The 19584-nt window shown below is 54.6% G+C and overlaps 1 protein-coding gene across 5 annotated transcripts in view; it reads left to right on the forward strand.

Moving 5' to 3' along the window:
- The window catches only part of PTDSS2 (phosphatidylserine synthase 2), a 25340-nt gene continuing 5756 nt past the window's right edge, over positions 1-19584 (forward strand). The window contains exons 1-3 of one of the 5 annotated variants that reach the window (XM_073889841.1): positions 1-354; positions 7455-7556; positions 15928-16010. In XM_073889841.1, the coding sequence (XP_073745942.1) occupies positions 173-354; positions 7455-7556; positions 15928-16010 (367 nt within the window). In that variant the 5' untranslated portion in view covers positions 1-172. The remainder of the gene's footprint in view (positions 355-7454; positions 7557-15927; positions 16011-19584) is intronic. The other 4 variants (XR_012377195.1, XM_073889840.1, XM_025862092.2 and 1 more) reach the window with 4 other exon arrangements.

Raw genomic sequence — 19584 nt, forward strand, 5'->3', positions numbered from 1 at the left:
CAATGCACAGCCCACATTTTCCTAACCGCCCCCCGCCCCCGCTCTCCCTCGACCCCGCCGAGGCAGCGCCGCGACCCCTTCCCGGCGCTCCCCGCGCCGTGCGCAGCGCGCCCTCGCGGTGACCCGCAGTGCGTGGGGTCAAGGCGCGCGGCGGAGCGGCTGGGCGGGCGCCATGCGGAGGGGCGAGCACAGAGGCGCCGGGGGGCCGCGGCCGGGGTCCCCTGTGCCCGCGGGCAAGGCCTCGCTGGAGGAGCCGCCGGACGGCGTGGCCACGGGCCGAGCAAGCGGGCCGGGCGCGGGCCGTCGCAGCACGGAGTCCGAGGTCTACGACGACGGCACCAACACCTTCTTCTGGTGAGGGGCGGGGGCCGGCGGGGCGGCCCCCGGGGTCGTGAGGGGCGTGGACGCACGGTGCTGGGGTGGAGGGACGCCCGCGAGACCCCGGGACGGCCCCTGTCCAGCCGCGCCGCGGCCGGCCTCCCGCGGTGGTCCAGCCCCGCGTCTCGGGCCCCTGCCCCCCGTCTCGGGAGGACTAGGCTCTGGCATCACGTCGGAAAGCTCTTCCTGATTTCCCTGTCCAAAATTCACCTGTGCGCGCTGTCCCGTTCCCTCTTTTCTAGCGTCTGCTGCTTGTGTTTAGGAAACGGTCTGCACCGCCGAGCACGTAGCAGTGACGTTCAGTAGCGCGGACACCTTACCACGTGCCGGGAGTTGGGCGGGTGTTTGTCACATACAGCCTCGGTCTCTTTTCGGTTGCTGCTTGCGGAGCCAGCTCTTGGAGCCCTGCACAACTGAGTCCAAGCCCGCCTCGGGGTCAGGCTGTCCCCCAGGCTGCCTTAATGGGTGTCGGGGAGGGAGAGGCCCCCAGGAGCAGCTCCTGCCCTCCCAGAGCCTGCGTTGGAAGACTTCTTGCTCTTGCTTTATGCTGAGTTTGGCCCTTCTGTATTTGAGGTTCCAGGCGTGGCTCCTACGCCAGAGGGCTCTGTGACCTTGGGGTAGCCCTTCACCTTTCCGAGCCTATTTTCCCTCCTTGATAAGAGAGAGAAACCCCATGTACTAGAAAGCATGCTTCATGAGGGTTGGGGTTTGGTTTTTCTTCGCTGGATGCTCAGTTCCTGCCCAGCTAAACAGTACAGTGCCAGCATTTGAGACCTGTGGTCGGCCCTGGAGGGACAGAGCGAAGTAGATGTGGCCACCAGCTGCGAAGGGGGTAATGCCACCTGGAAGCACCTTTTCAGAGAACCCAGCTATGGGATGGTTACGGAAGATCTGATCAGGGAAGGAGGAGAGCCTGACAGGGGAGTAATTGCCTGTTTCAGGGGAAGGTGCTGCTCCATGATAGAAACTGTGGAGGAGGGCACATGGGGCTGAATGGGTGTCCTGGTTTTTATCAGACTCAGGAGATGTGCAGGGAGGGGGGTGTTCATAGGGGTGCAGCTCTGTATCTGGACAAAATTGGCATCTTCCCTCTGGGTGCCCGCAGCTGCTGCACAGGGATAGCTACCAGTCCTGCCTTGGGGACATAATGCATTCAGGTGGTCGTGGAGCCAGTGGGAGGGAGAGAGGGACAGCATGCCCTCCCAAGGGAGTTGTGGCCCCTGAGTGCCTGGAGCACTCTTGGACCCTGCTAGACCTGCCACGTGCAGATCAGGCCTCTCCACCAGCGTGCCCCTTCAGACTGCAGGAGGGAGGATACCATCCTGAAATGTGGTGGCTGTGCTTTTTTCCTGTTTCCTATTCATTCACATATTTTGGGGGCCCCATCTGGGTGCCAGGTACTATTCTGCAGATTTCAGCAGAGAACTAAACAAGAAGCTTGGGTTCTGGCATAAGCCTGGAGCTTCAGGAGGCACGAAGTGTCCTGGCTGAAGGGATGCCGAGGGTTGCAGCACTAGCAGAAGCCAGGGAGAACACATCTCACCAGTGCAGTGAAAGGCGTGCTGATTGCTTTAGAAGCACAGACCAGCACCCACCCCTTCTCAGGTCCTGCCCACAGGGGTGCTTGGTCAGTTGGGAGCTGGACACACAGATACCTGCTGTAGCTGAGCTTACCTCTGAGGAGGACTGGTGGGGACCAGGAAGGCTTTCCAGGAGGGAGTGTGACGGGGCTGGCAGGTTTCAGGTACCTGCCTGGTGGCTCTCCTGGTGGATGGCTCATGCCTCCCCCCAGAGGTGTGACGTGTGCTGTGCCCTGACGCTGGTTGGTGATACGGTCTGTGGTCTCTGCAGGTTCCTGCTGCATCCCAGGCCTCCCCCTCACCTGTGTAGGGGAAGGAGCTTCACATTTCCTCAAGGCAGGTAACCAGATGCCTGCTTGGTGAGAACTACTTCTTACCTGCAGAGCTTAGCCACTTGCCTCCTTCTGAATCTCTTCTCACTGACTTGCTGTGTTAGGGTTTAAAAAACTTTTATTTTGTGTTTAGAGAATTTTAATAATGAATGTTAAAAATTCCTGTAAAGACTAAAAGTACTTATTTGTGGAAATTATTTTGTGTTCCAGAATTACTCAAAGGAACTTTTGTATGATTCAAAACCTTATTTTTAGGGTTTTCACAAAAGGTGCCCCATGCTGGTGGTTATACTGGGCCATGTAGTACTTGAGTGTCTTTGTTACCACTTGTCAGCCACAGGGTATGTAATTAGGGTTCAGGGTTTGCCTGTGCCTTGGAGCTTGAAGCTGTGCTCCCAGAAACCAGGCCCCAGGGAGGGGGTGTGAGGCCTACTGGGGTCTGCAGTGGCAAGAACACCACCTCTTCTACTAGTTGTGGTCTCCAGTGTGGGACATCCGGGCGCAGTGTAGAACCATAGACTCAGAGGAATGGCACAGAGACGTGTTAACTCTCATTTTCTAAAGATGGTTTAGGAGACACTTAGATGTCCTACAGAGGTGCTACCGAATGTTGCCACCTGGAGATGGAAGTTGGGTGAATTGCCGTTGGATTACCACACTCCCTAACCAGCTCCTAAGGCAGGAGGGGAGGGATGGTTGTGATGTTCTGGGAGTGCATGCATCTTATGCTGCCGAGCCTTGGGTGAGCACTGTTAGTGATCCCCAGGACTCTGCTGTGGTAACCACAAGAGCATGCGGAGGGGATGTAAATGCCCCAGGTTCTGGAAAATGCCTTTCTCAGTCCTGGTGGGGCAGGGGTTTACCAGCTTTGCCCACATCTGGGAAACTTGACTCAGCAGCTGATGCCTTTTTGGTCATGTTGGTCAGCAGGCTGGGGGGGGGGCGGTCACTGTCATGGCCTCAAGCACTTCTGGCTTGCCTGGGGCAGGCCCTCTGGCCTTGGCCTTTCCTGGCCGAGGCTTCCTTGTGCCCTCAGTGTGCCAGTTATGCTCTCATGTTTTCTCTAATTGGTTTAGTGGGCCTCCCTTTCTGCCCACTTGGCATAATGAATGTGGTCATCTCTAGGGAGGGACTGACATCTGGGTATTTTCCACTCATAGTGGCAGGGAGCCAGCTGTCCACACGCCCTTGCCATTGCTGAGTGACTGGAGAGTCACAGGATTTACGGCCACTCTTGTCCTGTGCCTGGATCACAGCACCCAAACTTCCCCTGAGTTATCTATTAGCCACTAAACCAAAGGAGGCCCTTGTCTTCCCAGGCACCAGGGAGGTTGAGCTAGGGAGGTCGGCCTGTGGAGTGTTGGGTGCTGTCCTGGACGGCCCTCTCTGTTTCTACACTTGTGGAAATGATGCTGTGTGCAAGACAAGGGAGTCATTTTTGGTTTTGGTTTTGTTTACCAAACTTACAAGGTAATATTTTTATTTTCTACACCAAACTTGCAAGTCAGTATTTCTATTCTCATTTTGAAGATGGGGAAATTAAACCTGAAAGATGAAGAAAGTTACTCAAGACCACAAGTGTGCTAAGTTGCAAACCTGATAATAAAATCCATACTTTTGCGGGGTTGGGGGGGACTTTTCCCACTATGTCCCATTGCCTCTCCAAGGAAAAATGTCAAAGTGGAAAACGTAAACTTTACAGTGAAAAATCGAAGGAAAGCACAGGCCATGGATTGAGCAATGGTCTCAAAATTAGAATTAACAGAGTTATGTCTCCTGGATGCTGCCCTGGGACTTGTGTTGCCACAGCTGCTTGTTAAAAGTGCTCTGTCAGGGATCGAGCCCTGACCATGCAAACACTACTTCATTTTAATGATAGCAGGTAGTCGGCACCTACACTTCTGCCCTTAAAGAACTGGGCTGGGGCACCTGGGTGGCTCAGTCAGTTAAGCCTTCGGCTCAGGTCACGATCCCAGGGTTCCTGGGATCAAGCCCCACATTGGGCTCCTTTTTCAGCGCGGAGCCTGCTTCTCCCTCTCTGTCCCCCGGGTCCTTGACTGTCTGCCTCCTTCCTGCCTCAAATGGGACAGAGGAAGTCCTACTGATTCCTAATTCTGCTTCTGCAGGGTGAGGGGTGACCGCCTGAATGACAGTGTGAACATTGATCCCAAGGGACAAATAGTTGTTTTTATTTCTCAGATAATCCTTGTGTTTTTAGGAGGATGGAAAGATACATGACCAGAGCTGCCCCATGCTCTTCAGGGAATGTGTTTTAGCCCAAAGAAACTACAGGAAGATTACAGTGTTTGTGGAAAGTAATATGAAAGAAACCAGAGGGTTGAAGTCATTTTTTAAGACCCAGGACAGGTGCGCCTGGGTGGCTCAGTCACTTAAGTGTCTAACTCTTGATTTCAGCTCAAGTCTTAATCTCAGGGAAGTTCAGGCCCTCCTCCACGTGGAGCCTACTTTAAAAAAAAAAAGACCCTGGGGGCACTTGGGTGGCTCAGTTGGTTAAGCAACTGCCTTCGGCTCAGGTCATGATCCTGGAGTCCTGGGATCGAGTCCCACATCAGGCTCCTGCTTCTCCCTCTGACCCTCCTCCCTCTCGTGCTCTCTATCGCTCATTCTCTCTCTCTCAAATAAATAAATAAAATCTTTAAAAAAAAAGACCCGGGACAAAAGGCTTTCACATTTTAATTTTAGCCTCTGTGCTCCAGACATGCGGTCCTGGCAGGATACCTGCAGGGGTGCCTCTTGTGCTGTGTGTGTCTTAGATCCTTCGCAGGACCCAGTGGAGGGGTGGCAGGGTGCCCGAGGGACTGTGGGGGATTGGCCCAGGCACGGCACCTTGGCGTGCTGGTGTCCCTGAAGCAGCGTGGATGGGTCCGGGCCCACATAGCGGCAATGAGGTATTCCCTTTGCCTTGTGGTCTCTTCCAGAACATGTGGTCACCTCTCCTCAAATTGACTAGCTTCTTTTTTCTTCTGTGAGTCTGATGCCCGTTTGTGGGCTCTTACCTATTTTACTCTACTTCCTCCCTTAGGCTGGGGCTTCTTCCCATCTGTTTTCTCATAGACACTTGCCCTGCTCAGAACTCTCTGGGCCAGGTGGCTGTGCAGTCCCACAGCTGGGCCCCTGGGACAGTGGTCCCATCTCTTTCCTGGGCCGATGCCTCTGCCGGATGTTCCTGTGCACCCTGCATACTGTTGGTAAGCCTGCCGTGGGCACTTTGCCCTGCCTGGTGGCCTCGAGTCCCCGGACCTGTCCCTCCCTTAGAGTTCTCGGCTAGGGAAGCCCTTGGAGAGGAGGCTGATCACAGCTCTCAGCACTTATCCTTTGTCGAGGGTCACTTCAGAAATGTGCGCCCTTTCCAGAAAACCGTTGTTTCTTGGAACTGCTGGGGATGGGAATTGGGTTCTTGCTCTGAGCTGGTCTCTGGGTCATGCCTTCTCGGAGGTGCGTGGGACTGGCATTCTGCTCAGGGGCTCTCCCAGCACACTTCCCTGGATCCTGACCTTGTACCAGAAATGGTCGATACATAACAATTTAGAGATTTTTACTAGTTTCTTTTCTAAGTTACCTACAGTAAATCTGATTTTGTAGGGTGCACAGTTCCGTAGCTTCTGTGCACGCAGGTTTCTGTAACCACTGGCACAGGCAGGGCATGGAACACGACCTCACCTCGGCCTCTGGCCTGGTCTCTGTCATTGTAGTTTGGCCTCTGGAGAGTGCCATGTAAATGGGGTCACGTGGCACATGAGTTCTGGAGACCACCTCTCACCTACGTGGCTGAGACTCCTCACAGCCGCATGGTGCTGCGTGTGTAACAGCCTCCATTGTTTAGATCTTGTTTTAGGTAATTTACGTTCAATTATTGATGCGTTTAGGTCTGCCGTGTTATTCTTTGTCTCTGTTTCTGTTCCCCTGCACCTGTTCTGCCCCGGGTTGGTTGTGCTCCACTTCAGCAGATGTGTTGGTTTTGATTACATCTCCAGTGTTGCCCTAGGGATACAGTGAGTCTCCTGGGCTTTTGCAGTTCCAGCCTCCTGGCTCTGCCACATCAAGTCCGTGCGGACCCATTCAGCCTCTCTCCCTCGGCTGCGGGGGCCCCCACCACACAGTGTTAGCATGGCTGCTTTCAGTAGTTAGGCATGTTTTGAAGAATGGGTGAGGAGGACGGTCTCTTTCACAAGACATTTACCATTTCTGTTGCTCTTTATTCCTTCCTGGTGGCCTGGTTTCTTTCTGTCTGAGGACTTTGGTTAGTGGTCCTCTTAGAGCAGGCTTCCTTCTCTCCTTACTCTCTCTTCTTATTCCTCCTCGGAGAGTGTTCACATTCATTCCTGAAGGGTGTTTTTGCTGGAAATGGAATCATCCAAGGTTGGAAGCGTCCTCATTTAGAGATGAGGACCCTGAGGCTTGGATGGGTTGCATGCTCTCCAGGGACAGTCTCTGCTTATCTGGATTTGGGGTCTGGGTCTTCGACTCCCGTTGTAAGCAGCTGTTAGAATGCAGAGGGCCAGGGTGGTATCTGACATGGGGCAGCCTGCAGGCTTGTCTTGGTGTCAGCTGCTGGCCCTGTAGTCCGCGTACCTGACCGGTTGTGGGCCCCGTTTCAGGGGAGGTGCATCCACTGGCTGCCAGAGAGCCCTGCCTCCTCATCCAGCCTGGGGGCGGTTGGAAGGGGCCAGGCCCGTGTCTCTGCCAGGTCTTCTGAGTAAATGGTACTACTGGGGACACTCGCCTCCTCACTTTGGGTCCCGGTGCCCCTTTCCCTCACCTCTGTTTCTTGGGCTGTCCTTTCGAATCTCTCAGATGTGGTCACTTCATGAATCCTGAGGCTGGGCATATTCTGCTCAGTGAAAACTGCCATGTCTGCCTGCTACCCAGCCTCTGAACAATAGCCACCAGCCGCAGACACTGGCAGGAGACATACCCGTCAGTCCTTGAGCAGCAGCCTTGAGCCTTCCAGCCCTTGGGGCTCTTCCCACTTGACCGATGGACTGACACAGCAAACAGAGATCCAGCTAGGAGCCACCCCGCTGGTGACTCTCAGTGTTTCTGAGCGTGAGGTTGAAGGCTGAGCTCTGTCCTGTGGCTGCACGTCACAGGTGTAGTCACGCTTTGTGCGCTGACACATTCTGTGTTTGTGTTTGGATTTCAGGCGAGCCCATACCCTAACTGTGCTCTTCATCCTCACCTGTGTGCTTGGCTACGTGACTCTGCTGGAGGAGACACCTCGGGACACAGCCTATAACACCAAGAGGTAACCAGGCCCCCAGCCTGAGCGGTGCAGGCACCCGGCATAGTTGGGTGTGGGTCCTTGATCTGTCAGGCTGGCCCATGGCTCGGGGGGGCCAGTCTCCACTCCAAGGCTGGCGGGGCTCCCATCCTCCCCATTGCATATGCCTGAAGCGTCTCTCCCAGGCTGCCCCTTGGAGCTGTGTGGCTTTTTTAGCCTCATATCCACCTGTCCCAGGACCCTTGACGGTACCATCTCTCATGGGACCTGCAGCTTGTGTGGGATTTGCACGAGTAACAGACCAGAATGTGCTGCAGCAGCACCAGGGATGGAACCCAGAAAGGTCACCGGTTCTGATGAGAGGGATGGTTTCCCTACACACCCCACAAGCAATGCTCTGGACACCACCTGAGTATCTACAGTTCAGCTCAGTCCTGAGACCATCTGCCCAGAGACCACATCAGGTTGCACAGGTTGAGTGCTCAGTCCTGCAAGACTGTCCTCCTTCCCCCACTTCAGGTGCCAGTCACAAGTCGGGGTTGTCACCTGGGCCTCTGACCAAGTGGCTGTAAATCCAAGGTTCCCATGACTTCTCAGTTCTGTTCATTCACCAGAGCAGCTCACAGAACTCAGGGAAACATTTTACTTACTAGATCCCTAGCTGATTACTAAAGGATCCAAGTCAGGAACAGCCAGATGGAAGAGATGCCCAGGGTGAGGTCTGGGGAAATGTCCATGGCCGTTCCAGGCACACCACTGTCCCCGGATCTCCACGTGTTCCCCAACCCAGAAGTTCTCAAAACCTTGTCCTTTGGGTTTTATGGAGGCTGCATTACTTAGCCATGACTGACTCATTGGCCTTTGGCGATTGAACTCAACCTTCAGCCCTGCTGCCATCCCTGGAGGTCAGAGGGTGGGATAGAACCGACCCTCCAGTCCCTTGGTTGGCTGTCCTGGCAGCCAGCCCCCATCCTTAGCTGAGGGTCCAAAAGTCACCTCATTAACATAACAAAAGACCTTTATCACTTCAGAAATGCCAAGGGTCTTAGGGGTTCTGTGCCAGAAACAGGGATGGAGAAATACATATTTCTTAATATAAATCACAATATCACAGAGCCTATGAGTTTGGGAATCTGGGGGTATACAGATATTTGTGATGGCCAGGGATGATTCTCTCCCATCAGCCAGCACCATTCTTGAGCTTTGTTGATACTGATGCTTTTTGAACATTTTAAACGGGTATTCTTGTGGACGATGTCATCCTGAGGTCAGGAAACAGGTAGACTGCCTTTTCAGTATTATCTCCAGACATAGACTAACTGGTAGATCATGTTCTTTGTCGGAATCCCATGGGTTCTGAGGCCACTGTCAGAAGTGTGTGAGGGAGATAAGCTGGTTTTAGAACTGATTGCTGTGGGATTTCTGTACTGGGCGGACTCCTCGGGCCCGTGAAACCCCCATTGCTCCTCTGACCCACTTGCTCTGTGGCACGGGGCACCAGGGCAGGGACAGAGGCAGAGGGTGGTGCTGGAAGACTGCTGGCTGGATTTGGTTGGTGGGGCCGGGGCTCGTGAAGTGGGGGTGCTAGCGTCTGCCTGGGAGTGTGGCCTGAGCACCGTTGTGTGCTCCACGGGTATCTAGCTTGTTAGGACGCTGGGACGTCAGGTGCTCCCTTTCAGCAATATGTCTGGCCGCCTGCGTGTACACGCACTTCAGAGCCCCCATCTGGTCTCCTAGGCTGCAGCCAGGGGCGGGGCTCTGCTCCCACAGGGGGACCCATGCCTTGTCCTCAGCGGAAAGACGCCCTGGCTCCTGGTTGCACACTGTGCAGGATATCCTCCCGCCTTTTCCATACTGTCTTCCTCTTTTTTCCAAGTCTAACTCGTCCGCACAGGCACTGCCTGTTGCTTGGTGCCCTGCTGGTGCGGGGGGGGAGCCGGTCGGTGCCACGTGCGTGGGTAATGGCGTCCAGAAGTAGAAGGGGGAGCTTGGCCCCTCTGGGTGGCCCGAGGCTGCCCTCACTGCAGTGGGTCCCTGTACCAGGGGCACTGAACCTGTGGACGCGGGAGACAGTGAGACTGAGTTTGCTTAGTGGGTGTTTCCAAGTAGAATGTGGCCTTCTCTGTGAATTTGTCAGCACTGGTATCTGCTGGGCACACATGGGCAGAGGGAGCACCAGAAAGCAGGACTGGGTCATGTTCAAGAGGTGTCCCCCTGTGGCTGTGAAGTTAGGCCAGCGATGAGCAGTTCCAGGCAAGAGTTGTCACAGGTTAGAGCGCAATGCCACCAACGGTGGGCCCTCATGGGGCACTGGTTCTTACTCCCCAGTGCCTGCTGGCGAGCCCCTCCAGCCCGGACCCTGAGGTTAAGGGGGCCTTGTTGGCTGTTTCTGGGCAGCAGCTGTGGACCCATGTGGGCATGTTCCGCCTCTTGATCTTGCACTGGCCCCTGTCCTGAGTTGCCCCTGCACGTGAGGGGCTGGGGCAGTGAGCAGCAGAGACGCCTGGGCCCTCACCCCAGCAGCCCCTGTGCAAGTCCACTGAAGGGGAGCCCTTGAGGGGGTTGGGAATTTGAGGGCTCCTGGACCCTTCTCTGCTCTGAAGCTCTGTGCACTGGGGGCACTGGGAATCTTAGCTCACAGGCCCTGTCCCTCTTGGCCTCCCATCAGGGACAGAGAAGAACTACCCTCCTGGCCCCATAATTCTGCACATGGCGCCTAGAACTTGCTCCTGGCTCATCCCTGGGAGCCTCCACTGCCCCAGTGATGCTTCCGTCCTCACACATCTGTGGTTCTGCTGCTGCTTCCAGGGAGATTCTCGTGGGTGTATGGATGCGTCCTCGCCCCATAGACCTGGGCTGGCCCACAGCCCTCCCCCACGCAGCACAGGGGACGCCCTCAGGCTTAGATTTGACGCCCTCAGGCTTAGATTTCGTGTAAAGAAAGTGCTTCTGAAGATTATGTTTATTGTTTAAAAAGAAAGAAAAAACAATGTCTGCATTATTTAAAACCTAGAAAATTGGCTTGTTTTCCTTAAGTTCTCAATTTCAGCTTGTATATCATTGTTCTTTTTATGGATCTAACAAATTCTGTTATTTTGGGGGAGTAGGTTTTTTTTCCGAAGTCAACTTTATCGTCCAGTAATTTAATACAACGCATATCTAGAGCTCAGTGAGTCTCCCCAGATGCATGTGTCTATGGAGATACAGTCCCCCACACCAACCATCTGTCCCTGTAGGTTCCTCTTGTCTGCACTCCAGTTTCGTATACACCGAGTCACCCAGCCTGCACACCGTGTTTGGTTTCTTCCGTGTGACATGCTGGCCTTGTGACGTCCGTGTTTGGTGCCTGTCGGTGATTGGTCAGGTTCATTGCTGGGGAGTGTTCCGCTCTGTGGATGGGCCACAGTTTATTGATCCATTTATCCATTGGTGACACTTGGGATGTTGACATACATGGATGAGCATGTATATACAGATACATAAAGAAGTTATTACATGTAAGACGTGAATGTATTTTGCATATCTGTAGTATGCAGGAAATACAGTGTACTCGTATACTGAAAAAGAGCAGAGCTGGAGGGATGACCCCACCTGGCCTCCCTGACCGGCGGCAGTGACGTGGCCAGCGTGGTGTTGGCAGTCAGTGGAACAGACCCACACAAACACCGTCCCCTTGCTGCGGGCAGAGGAGTGCAGACAGTTCGGGGGAGAAAGTCTTTTCAGCCAACAGAGCTGGAATAGCTAGATGTTTATACAAAAGGAAGCTGCATACAGACTTTTCACCATCATTGAAAATGGATTGTAGACCTAAGTGTAAAATAAGAAACCATAAAACTTCCTGGAAAAAAAAAAAACAGTAGAAAATCTGGTGACCTTGGGTTTGGTGGTGACTTTTGAGCTACAACACCAGAAGTTTGACAATCTCTTGTAGAATTAAACTTATTCTTACCCTGGGGTCCAGTAATTGGACTCCTAGGTATTTATCCAAATGAAACGAAAACTCATGTCCACACAAAAGCCTGCAAATGGATGTTAGAGCAGCTTTATTCATAATTGCCCAAACTTGGAAGCAGCCAGCATGTCCTTGAGTAGGTGAGTGGATAAACAAAAACAGGTACATCCAGACCATGAAAATTTTTTTTTTAAGATTTTATTTTATTATTTGACAGAGAGACAGAGAGGGAACACAAGCAGGGGGAGTGGGAGAGGGAAAAGCTGGCTTCCCGCGGAGCAGGGAGCCCGATGCAGGACTCGATCCCAGGAACCCGGGACCATGACCTGAGCCGAAGGCAGACGCCCAATGACTGAGCCACCCAGGCGCCCCCAGACCATGAAATATTATTAAGCAGCAAAAAGAAATGAGCTACAGGGGCATCTGGGTGGCTCAGTCGTTGGGCGTCTGCCTTCGGCTCAGGTCATGGTCCCAGGGTCCTGGGATCGAGTCCTGCATCGGGCTCCCTGCTCTGCGGGAAACCAGCTTCTCCCTCTCCCACTCCCCCTGCTTGTGTTCCCTCTCACTGTGTCTCTGTCTGTCAAATAAATAAAATCTTAAAAAAAAAAAAAGAAAGAAATGAGCTACAAAGCCATTGTTAAATAACAAAATTCAGGGCGCCTGGGTGGCTCAGTTGGTTAAGCGACTGCCTTCGGCTCAGGTCATGGTCCTGGAGTCCCGGGATCGAGTCCCATGTCGGGCTCCCTGGTCGGCAGGGAGTCTGCTTCTCCCTCTGACCCTCTTCCCTCTCGTGCTCTCTGTCTCTCATTCTCTCTCTCTCAAATAAATAAATAAAATCTTAAAAAAAAAATAACAAAATTCAACCGACTAAATTTAAAGATACAGTTGGCTTTATTCAGTGATTCATGGCTGGACGGCCTCCCATCCAGCAATAGAAGGAGCTCCGCCAAGCTGCAGAAAAGGAAAGGTTTGTAAAGACAGGAGAGTGGCGGTAAGGGAAATTAGGAGCAGAGAAGGGAACGGAAGGGGTCTGTGGGGCGGATTACCTGCCAAGGACTGGCCAGCTAATTCCATGCTGACTGGTTAAAGGTCGAATTCCTGGGATTGAGAATGCACTTCAGGTGGGTGTTAAGTCTGTGGTTTGCTGACTGGGGCTCAGCCCAAGTGACTTTGTTTTGGGCCTGCTGTCTCTTTTTTAACACAAAGACGGAGGGTGAAACTCAGATACATTTTACAAAGTGAAAGAAGCCATGTGGGAAGGCCATGTACTGTGTGATGTTCCCATGTGACATTCTGGCGAAGGTGCTGCCATGTGGTGAGATCAGTGGTGTCTAGGGTGATGGGGGAGTCCGTGTGTGGAGCTTGGGATTGGAGGGGTTTTTAAAGTGCTCTGTACGGTACTGTAATGGTAGATACGGGACCCTTTGCATTAGTCAACACAGGGAGCAAACCTAATGTATGCAAATCAGAGAAAAGGAAATAAGTCAGGATGTCGGGAATCCCAGGGAGCAATGCAAACGGTGCAGGACTCTCACTGTATTACACACGTGTGAAGCCACCTCAGCAGCGGGGCTGGAGTCTGCCAGGCTCAAGGCAAAGCACGTGCACACGCGCACTGGGCTCTCGTGGACGCAGGGGCTTCCCGCGGGGGTCCAGCTTAACAGCTCTGACTCTGCTGCGCACGCACACTGGAATGGAGGGACCAAGTCAGGGGCCGGCAGAGGCTGAGAACCTGGGGTGTCAGTGTGGAGTGGGGGGTGACAGGGAATCAGGGGGAGGATGCTCCATGGGATGATGGATGGGAGTTGGAAGCACCAGCTTAACGTCGACACAGATGGTTACACAGGGACGTAGCTGAGATTCGTGTAGATGCACAGTCAGTACATGGCTCCGTCTGTCCGCTGAGGGGCCCAGAAGCTACGACGCCCCAGTGGTGAGGAGCACGCCGGCCCCCGGAACTTGGTTCCCCAGACCGTCCTCCAGTGAAGGAACCAGGGCTCCTGGAGAAAAGGCTGATTCCAGGGCTGGGGCAGGAGATGCCCAGCTGGGTCTGGGGGCCGTCTAGCGCCAGAAAGGAAGAGCTCAGAAAAAAACAAAATCCCGCAAGGATGGGGTTATGTCAAAGCTGTGATGAAGCAGACAACTGAAGGAGCTCCCAGTGGCCAAAGCGGGAATGATTTGAGCAACAAAACATAAAGTAGTATCACATTATAACCCAAAGTATAAAATACATATCCACAAGTCCGTGCTGATATAAATGGTCAAGTAAGTAAGTGAGGGAGAAGAGACAAGTTGCCCCAGCAGACGAATTCCAAATAAATGTAAGAGCTCCCCGTCAAGGAGTGGGGGCTCAGCCCCCCAGCCCTTGAGTGCTGGTTGTACAGAGGGACCCTCCCAAGAGCAGAGTAGGGAGGGCACCTGACAGGTGCACCCCAGTCAGGGGACATCAGAGATCATGTTGGTGTGATGTGATCTTACTCCCAAAACGTGCAACCCTAATGGAATCACAGAAAGCAGCAGATGGTATTGACTAGGGGACATCCTACAGAACACCTGACCGGTCCTCTTCAAGACTGTGCAGGCCTTCCAAGACAAGGGAAGTCTGAGGCGCCGTCACCACCCAGAGGGGCTGAGCAGACATGATGGCGGAATGTCATGGGAGTACTGGGTGGGATCCTGGGGCAGAAAAGGAGCTTTATTTATTTATTTTTGTAAGTTTGTTTATTTATTTGTCAGAGACAGAGCACGAGCAGGGGGAGCAGCAGAGGGAGGGAGAAGCAGGCTCCCCGCAGAGCAGGGAGCCCGACACAGGATTCGATCCCAGGACCCCGGGATCATGACCTGAGCCGAAGGCAGACGCTTCACTGACAGAGCCCCCCAGGCGCCCCAGAAAAGGGGCTTTAGATAAACAGTGAGGAAATCTGAAAACACAGCAGACTGCAGTTAACGTACCAGTATGGATTCGTGAACTGTGACAAACGACCCATATACTAGTGTAAGGTGCTAACAGGGCCTAGGTGTGGGGAATGTGGGGGATTCTGTACATTCTGCGCCCGACTGACACATCTTGCTAAGTAACCCTAAATGTTGCCTTAAGATGTGATGCCAAGGTTGGAGTCATGAAGCGGGCCTGGTGGGGGAGGGGGTTGCCCAGCACCACGGGGCACAGGCGCCCTGAGATTCTGCCTCCCTCGTTCTGTTCTCGTGGTGACCCCTCTGCTGGTCACGCATTGCTCCAAAGCCAGCTCTGGATCACACCAGAAGGGGCCTCTCCTGGGGGTAGAGGGTGTCACACTGGGAGGGTAGCTGAGTGGGGGTCCGTGTGCTCCTCCAGGCAGCCTGTGTGGACTTCCCACCCCCAAACTGAATAGTGTGCGTCTTCAGGCAGGTGGGTACCTCACGGGCCCTCTGTATGGGCTCCTGTGATGGGGACGTGGGTCCTGCCCTGCTGAGCACAGCGGCCAGTGTCCCTCTGCGCCTCTTGCAGTTTGGAGGCCGGCGGTGCAGGAGCAGGGAGCCAGGACTGACATGGAGACTGGTCCAGAGACTCGAGTGTCCCCTGGGGGCCACACCCACAGCAGCACACCACCCAAGACGGTCAGACTTCGTCCTGGCCATATGAGGGGTGGGCAGAGCCCCCGCCCCACTCCTGGCCCTGGTGTGGGGAGGGCAGGGGAGGAGGGCAGAGGGCTGCCAGGGGGTGTCCTGTGGGGCCCAGCTTCACCTGCGCCCACCCTTGACTACCAAGTGTACTTAGCGGGCAGAGGGGGATAAGGTGTTTTCAGGCTGACACCTTTGGCCTTCTGTGTGGTCTTGTGTCTGTGTGTGTTTGGTACAGCAGCCCAGCTGGAAACCGCAAGCGTGTGCGTCCTTGCCGCGTGATTGCCGGGAGGGGGAAGAACGGGCCACCCTGCAGCCCTCAGACCCCCTGCTCACGGGTCAGTGGTCGGAGCAGCTGTGTTGTGTCCTTGCTCCTTCCACCGTGCGGGTGCACTTCTTCGTGTCTTGGGATCACAGGGAGTCGGTCCACTTCATGCTGTTGCAGATCATAGCAGCAGTCTCCTGGGCCCTTGCCTTGTGGGAGCAGAAGGCCGTTCATTCCATCCTTGCTTCCTCGCATCTTTCCTAGGAGGCCCTCGTGGAGCCTGGCTGGTCTCGCATGGGATTTTAGGTTTCTTTAAGTGGGAAGCACGTGCAGTAGTGGGGTACCACTTTGCAGCCTAACTAAGGCACAGTTCCCAACCGATGGCCTTCTCCCAAGGGGGTTGCTGCCTCCAGGCAGCACATGGGCTGTGGAGGCCACGGTGTCAGCCCTCCCTGCTGCCCGGTCACCCACCTGTACCCCCGAGGCCTCCTCCTGCTTTGCCCCACTGGGGCCCCTCCCGCCCCGGCCCTCCCGCCTGGGAGACGTGCACTGAGGGGCTGTCTGTTCTTTATTTGCAGAGGTATTGTGGCCAGTATTTTGGTTTTCTTATGTTTTGGAGTCACACAAGCTAAAGACGGGCCGTTTTCCAGACCTCATCCAGGTAACTTGTCCTTTCTTTGTCTGCGTATGCCCACGTGACAGTTCTGTCCTGAGCGGTCACTCCGTGTCCGTTCTGCCGGGTGCGAATGTCCCAGCCCCTCCCGGCCGGCCAGGGCACACTGTCATCAGCTGAGGAGGGTGAGGGTGGGTTCCTCTTGTCTTAGCCCTTCTCCCGTCTCTGCTCCTGTCTTTGTTCCTCTCTCCCCTTCCCACCCACTCTGTCTTAGGGGACTTCTCCTGCAGAGCAAGGTGCCCCAGGACTGTCCACAGGGTCGGCGTGGGCCTGCCATTGAGGTGCTCGCCGCATGCCATCTGCAACGAGTCCTCCTGTCTCTGACCCCCGACCCCCAAGTCAAGAGAGGAGTCCTAACGACCCCTTGAGCCTCGGAGCTGCAGAGCACTGCTCAGGCTGCCCCTGGTCCTGCCTCCCGTCCTGCCCGTGGTCCTGCCCCCCCATCCTGCCCCTGGTCCTGCTCCTGCTCCTGCCCCCGGTCCTGCCCCCCGTCCTGCCCCCCGTCCTGCCTCCGGCCCTCCCTTCTGGCCCTGCCCCCAGCCCCAGTGTGTTTAGGGCTCCAGCCTCATTGAGGGGCTGCCTCTAAAGGCAGGGCATAGTGAGTTTTCTTGAAGTCTTACAGCTTAGTAACATGTTTCTTTTCTGTATTAATAGGGGTGTGTATTCCTTGTAGAATATTTGGAAAATACAAAAACTATTTTTAAATAGGAACAAAAGCCAGTCACAGAAAATAACTACTGTTAAGTTTTAATGTGTTTTTATGAATACACACACACACACACACACACACACACACACAGAGCTTAAAAAATGTGATCCTCCTCTGTGTGTGGTTTTATATCATTTATTTCTCACTTCAGGTTAACACAAACATCTCCTTAGTAATTTTGTGTTTGACAAGTAGACATTTCATGGCTGCTTGTCTGGCCATCATTTGATATACGACAGTTTGTTTACCGGTCCTGTATCATCGTATACTCCAGCTTTTATAAAGCAGGCTGTAGTGAATTTCTGTACATGCATCTGTGTGTATGTATCTGATCATTCATTTAACACCAAGCCCTGGGAGTGGAAGCCGCAGGCTGAATGGCGCGCACATTTCAGGCCTGTGGTAGACATGACCGAACAGCCCTCTGGAAGCGGTCAGTGAGCACCGTGGCTGTGAGCCGGGCCCCTGCCGGGTCTTTCTAGCTGCTCTACCCCCTCAGTGCCTGCTGGGGACGCTGATGCCGGGTGACCCCTTTGGGGCAGTGGGGAGGGAGCCCAGCCCCCTAGCTTACCATCTGCTCAGTCATGGGCTTCCAGAGGGTCTGAACGCCCAGCCAGTGCAGAAGTGAGAGAACAGTTTAAGAGTCACCAAAAATCACAGCAAAAATCCAGGTGTGGTGAGTGCCTGTTGGATTGGGAAGAGCCAGCGGTTCCCGGCGTGCCAAGTCCCTTGGGGGCGCTGGGCCCTGCCCGCGGGTCGGATGGCCATTGGGTGGCTGCTTGGCCTCTGGACTCCTGGGAGACCCTATGCTCTGACCAGTTGGGGGTGCTGGCCACCCTCGTCTGAAAGGCTCCCCTGTGGTTTCTGTGGGCTTCGTGAGCATTTACCCAGCCCCCCGCCCCCAGAAGTCTCGTAGCTGTGTTCTGAGTTCTGCTCCACCTTCCTTCCTTCCTTTCGGTTTGGTTGCTTGGTGTAAACTCTGTCCCTGCCAGTCTGTGGTTTGACGAATGTGGGGATCCTGTTCTGGAGCACCTTCTACCCGAGCAGTTGGCAGAAGGCCTCGACTTCTCAGATCAGCACGCACTGGACATGAGGCCTGTCAGTCCTGTGCAGCATATGCTGTGGGGAAGAGTGGGAAGGGTCTTCTGGTCCCAGGAAGGAGGTGTCGTGGGCTGCAGGACCCACTGTCTGGGAGGGGACTGGAATTGGCTGCAGTTCCCAACAAAACTGGCCGGTTGAAAAGGCACCCTTCTCGTTACAATTCTTCTTCTCATCCGTGGCTCTCTCCAAACGCTGGAATAAGCAGAATATTGCCGGGGCTGCTGAGGCGGCTGCTTTTAGGGAGAAAGTAAGCGTGCCAGTAGGGTGGCTACTGAGGGAAACCAGCCTCAGGAGTCTCCCGGTGGCTCAAGGGAGACCCTGCGTGGGACTGTAGGAGGAGCATCTGCTGAGTATTTGGGGGTGGGTGGGCAGGTCTGGGGCCCTGGGGCGGTCTACAGGTGGAGGGTGACGGGCGTGGGAGATGGCTGGGTCCCTGACCAGGAGAAGTGGTCGGGGAGGAGACAGATTCAGTGTCAGAAGATCCACAGGGAAGGTGCCGTCGCATGGTTGTGGGCTGAGCACTCTGGGGAAGGCGCCCTGAGTTGCTTTAGGGCAGGCCCTTTTAGCTCCTGCTGCAACCCTTGACCAGGGAGAGCTTTCCAGGCATTTCCCAAACTCAAGGGCAGTGGGGCTGGTGTGTCACCTCCACTCTCTATCCCGTGCCCCAGAAGTACTCGAGCAAACCGTCCTGAGAACTGATCTTCACCCTTCCCACCTACACCAGCCTGGGCTTTCAGGAGTCTTGGTGGCTGTTTCCCCCACAGGCAGATGAGGTGCAAGCCTCCGGGGGTGCTGGGTGGGCCCTGGAGCCCCGCATGAGCGCCTCCACACTGAGCCGCCCCCGCCCCCACAGCCCGAGATGTCCAAGGCCGAGCGGGGTCTCTTCCATGTTTGCAAGCACCACCTTTTTTATTCAAGGGGAATGGGTTTTTAAAAGCAGGCTGGTGGTCATAAGCAAAGGGAAAGTAGGTATTTTAGGTCTTTATTAGACAGGATTATCAAGATTTTCAGAAAGTGAAACTTATCATTTGTGTCCTAGAATAGTGGTAGGCACGCTCTCTCCTGTTACCTCCTCCCCTGGTGAACAGCTGAGCTTTCCGTGCCAAGCTGTGGATACCAGGTAGTGGAGAGAGGGCGTCCTGGCTAATCAAAGGGATTTTGAGGGAAAAGTTCTTTTTTTTTCTCAGCTCTGTTGAGATTTGATTGACCCCTAACATGTGGGTTTGGGGTGTACGAGGTGATTGGACACGTGTGTATTGTCCACTGGCAGCCACAGCAAGGTGAACGCCTTGGTCGCCTCACAGACTTCGTCTTTCTGTGGGGAGAATGTGTGAGACCTGCCGTCGGCAGCTTGGAAGTACATGCCCCCGGCATGGTAGCCGCAGCGGCCCCCGGCACAAGTGGTCCTGCTGGAATGGAGAGGGTTCCTGAAAAGGGTGCCACAGCCAGGTTTGGTTTATCCCAGGGATCCAGAGGGGGCCTGACGTCCGAAAACGTGTAGGTGTCATCCCTCACGTGGGCCCAAAGAGGAAGGGTGGCGTTTCCTGCCCAGTCACGGGAAGGACAGCTGGACTGGGTAGGCCTTCCTAACCCGGTCAGGGCATCCGAAGGTTCCAACAGAGTCGCCTAAGGACGAAGGTCAGGAGCGTGCTAGTAACGGGCAGGGGCGTGCCCGCCGGCCACGCTGAGACCAGGCGAGAAAACCGGGCGAAAGGAGGCACGCACACAGGGCCGAGCTCAGCTGCGCTGCTG

This window comes from Callorhinus ursinus, unplaced genomic scaffold (assembly GCF_003265705.2).
Source record: "Callorhinus ursinus isolate GAN/ISIS: 27379988/994484 unplaced genomic scaffold, GSC_fseal_2.0 scaffold118, whole genome shotgun sequence".
Lineage (NCBI taxonomy): Eukaryota > Metazoa > Chordata > Mammalia > Carnivora > Otariidae > Callorhinus > Callorhinus ursinus.